Here is a 2896-nt window from a genome sequence, read left to right as displayed (position 1 = left end):
AAAATACAAAATTACGCCATCTAAAATGCTGTAAGATGATGTAACAGTTAAAACAAAATACAAATAAACATTTATTTTACTTAAAAATTAATTTTTAAAACAATTTCTACAAGATTTGGTTAGTTCAAAAGAAATTGTAATATATATAAAATTATTACAAAATTATTTTACGCTTTAAAACATATGAATAATTTAAACAAGCAAATAATAAACGCAAATTGTTTTTAAGAATTTGCAATATATTTTATTACATGAAAGTGGAATTCATATTGGCCCTATGATGAATAATTTTAATAAATTATTTAAACAGTGAGGTGAAATAAAAAATTTCATAATAAACAAGAAATTTGGCAAAATGTTTATCACTTTGAAGGTAGGATGGTATAATCTTATATTCTATCATTCACGCTAGGGTCAAGCAATTTTAATTTAAAAAATTTGATCATTTATAATTTATTCGTGTTTCTCACATGCCAGCAGGAATAGTATTGAGTTTCCATTTATTATTTTTGGATAATAATTTTTATTAATTGTTGTTGGTATTTGCTTTGTTGGTTTTAACGTACCCAGATTCTGATATTTTATGTTCAGCAAAATGTTCACGTAATTCGGAAGCTAAGCGAAATGCTTTTGGACAAAATTCGCACTTGTATACATTCTCTCCTAAATGAGATCGAAGATGTTTAATTAAATCATTACTTTGAGTAAAAGCTCTCTGACAGTATTTGCATTTGTAGGGCTTTTCACCGGTATGGGTTCGCATATGGCGGCGCATATGGTCAGCAATGACAAATCTAAAATTAGGCTTTTAAGTATATATTTTATTTTCATATAATAAAAGGCAAACCTCATATCACAATATTCACACTTGTGCGGTTTTTCACCGTTGTGATACATCTTGTGTTTTTTTAATTGAAAGGGTTTTCCAAACGCTGCACCGCATACATCACAAATATGCGGTTTAAATTTTTTATGCACAGCGCTATGTGACGCTAAATCGCTAAGACAAGGAAATTTTTTAGGACAATCAGGGCACTCATATTTTTTTTCACCTGTGTGGCGAAGAAGATGTTGCTTCATATTGCTGGAATTACTGAATGTTTTTCCACATTCAAAACATAGAAAAGGTTGCTCCCCTGTATGTGTTCTTATATGATCTTTGAGAGTTGAAGACTGTTGAAACACTGTAAATGTATGATATGTAGGAGTATTAATCTAATTGTTTAAATATTTTTCTTACCTTTACTACAGAATTTGCAGTTATACATTACAGTTAAATCTCTCATTACAGGATGATCATTACGATTATGTTTCAATAGTGTACGTCGACTTTTAAAACTTCTTAAGCATTCTTTACACTTGTATAAAACAGAGGATTCTAACTCCAAGTGTGTCTTCAAGTGATTGCCTAATGAACTCTTTTTTAAAAACGTACTAGAGCAATACGCGCAATTATATTCAACTTTCTTGATTTTATAACTATCCTTATTAATCACATTATTAATCGTATTTTGAATGCACGCAATCTGACATGATTCTTTATTTTCAATTTCATCAACACATTCTTGATACTGATTTTTCAAACTGAAAAAACACGAAATAAAATAAAAATGTATTAAATTGTATGATTGATCTTACTGTACGTTATTGCTGTTAAAGAAGGTTGCGAAATCTTTACGTTTTATAGTTTGCAAATCCAATCTTTGAAGATTCCTAAAATGTATATATTTACCTATTAATTTTGTAAAAAATATATAAATATATTACGAATTTATAGTTTGATCCATTTTTAAACTTTCGGTTGCAACAGAAAAACTACTTTGTTCACCAATTAACACATCCACTTCCTCCAATTCGACTTTAACGGATTTTTTTAAAGCATAACTTAATTGTAACGGATCTTTGTTTATTTTTTGGACGGAATTCGCAGAAGAATAAGCTCTTGATTTCTCGAAACCATTATTTTCGATAATGCTTTGCAAGTAGATGTTGGAGGCAATACACATTTCTCTAAACTGGTGCAAACTAAGCAGCTTGTCAATACAAATTACGCAAAGTGCCTTTGGAAGTCCATCTGTTGTCCTAATTAGAAGCTCTGGTATATTTCGCAATAAAATATTCACAATTTGTAGATTTGGACAGATACTTGAACATTCATATATGGACTGTAAAGGTTTATCTGTAGCCATACAACCTCTACATATTATATTGTTTTGTATCTTCATATTCTAAAATATACTTGGTGGTTCCTTTAATATTAGGAAATTAAAATTTTTAATTCCTATCAACTGTATTTATTAGTCTCACAAAAAAATAGCAATTGAACCTGAGCCAAGATAGCAAAGCCACTGAGAGGACCACACCGGAATTGAAACACGTAATTTTTTTAAATTTATTAATTTGTCAAAATTTGCTAAATTTAAACTTTTTACCAAATAAAATATATTATTTAGATAGAAAATTCAATAATCTTTCATTTCGAATATACTTCATAATTGTATGTTACGTAATAGCAAAGATATTCAATAAATAAAACACAAACAAATTTAATAACACAAATTTTTAAAAATATTAATAAAAAACAACCAAAAGAGGGCACGACTATTGACCTGAAAAACAATAAAACACTGCTTTCAATTAAAGTAAAAATAAGAAAAATCGTGAATACAAAAATTGTTTGAAGTCGTAGTAGAGCTTAATATCAAAACTGCTTAATTATTATTCAAATCAAAAAGCTAAAAATGAAAAATCTGCAAAAATAAATCATACAACATAATTTTAAAACCTGAATAACATATTTTAATTTTATCATAAAAAAATTATAAAATAAAATTATGATCATTATAACATTGTGTGCAAAAAAGGGTCCTTTTCGAAAAGCTCAAAATCATCATGC

General features: G+C 27.9%; 1 protein-coding gene across 3 annotated transcripts; it reads right to left on the bottom strand.

Annotated features, from left to right (window-relative positions):
- Nucleotides 1-503: 503 nt before the first annotated feature.
- Nucleotides 504-2461, bottom strand: LOC119667549 (zinc finger protein 660-like). Of its 3 annotated transcripts, none has more exons than XM_038076853.1 (6): nt 2308-2461; nt 1768-2249; nt 1639-1713; nt 1241-1584; nt 848-1184; nt 504-794 (listed from the first exon to the last, which is right to left on the bottom strand). In XM_038076853.1, exons 2-6 carry the CDS (start codon nt 2223-2225, stop codon nt 527-529), a joined length of 1482 nt encoding a protein of 493 aa, XP_037932781.1. In that variant the 5' UTR covers nt 2226-2249; nt 2308-2461; the 3' UTR covers nt 504-526. The 3 variants fall into 3 exon arrangements, with proteins under 3 accessions (XP_037932781.1, XP_037932780.1, XP_037932782.1); XM_038076854.1 differs by having other exon boundaries at nt 571-663; nt 721-794; nt 1768-2461; XM_038076852.1 differs by having other exon boundaries at nt 1768-2461.
- Between the last annotated feature and the right edge of the window lie 435 nt (nt 2462-2896).

This window comes from Teleopsis dalmanni, chromosome 1, assembly GCF_002237135.1.
Source record: "Teleopsis dalmanni isolate 2A chromosome 1, ASM223713v2, whole genome shotgun sequence".
Taxonomy (NCBI): Eukaryota; Metazoa; Arthropoda; class Insecta; order Diptera; family Diopsidae; genus Teleopsis; species Teleopsis dalmanni.
Note: the sequence above shows the minus strand (reverse complement) of the source record. Positions and strands in the feature narration are given on the sequence as shown.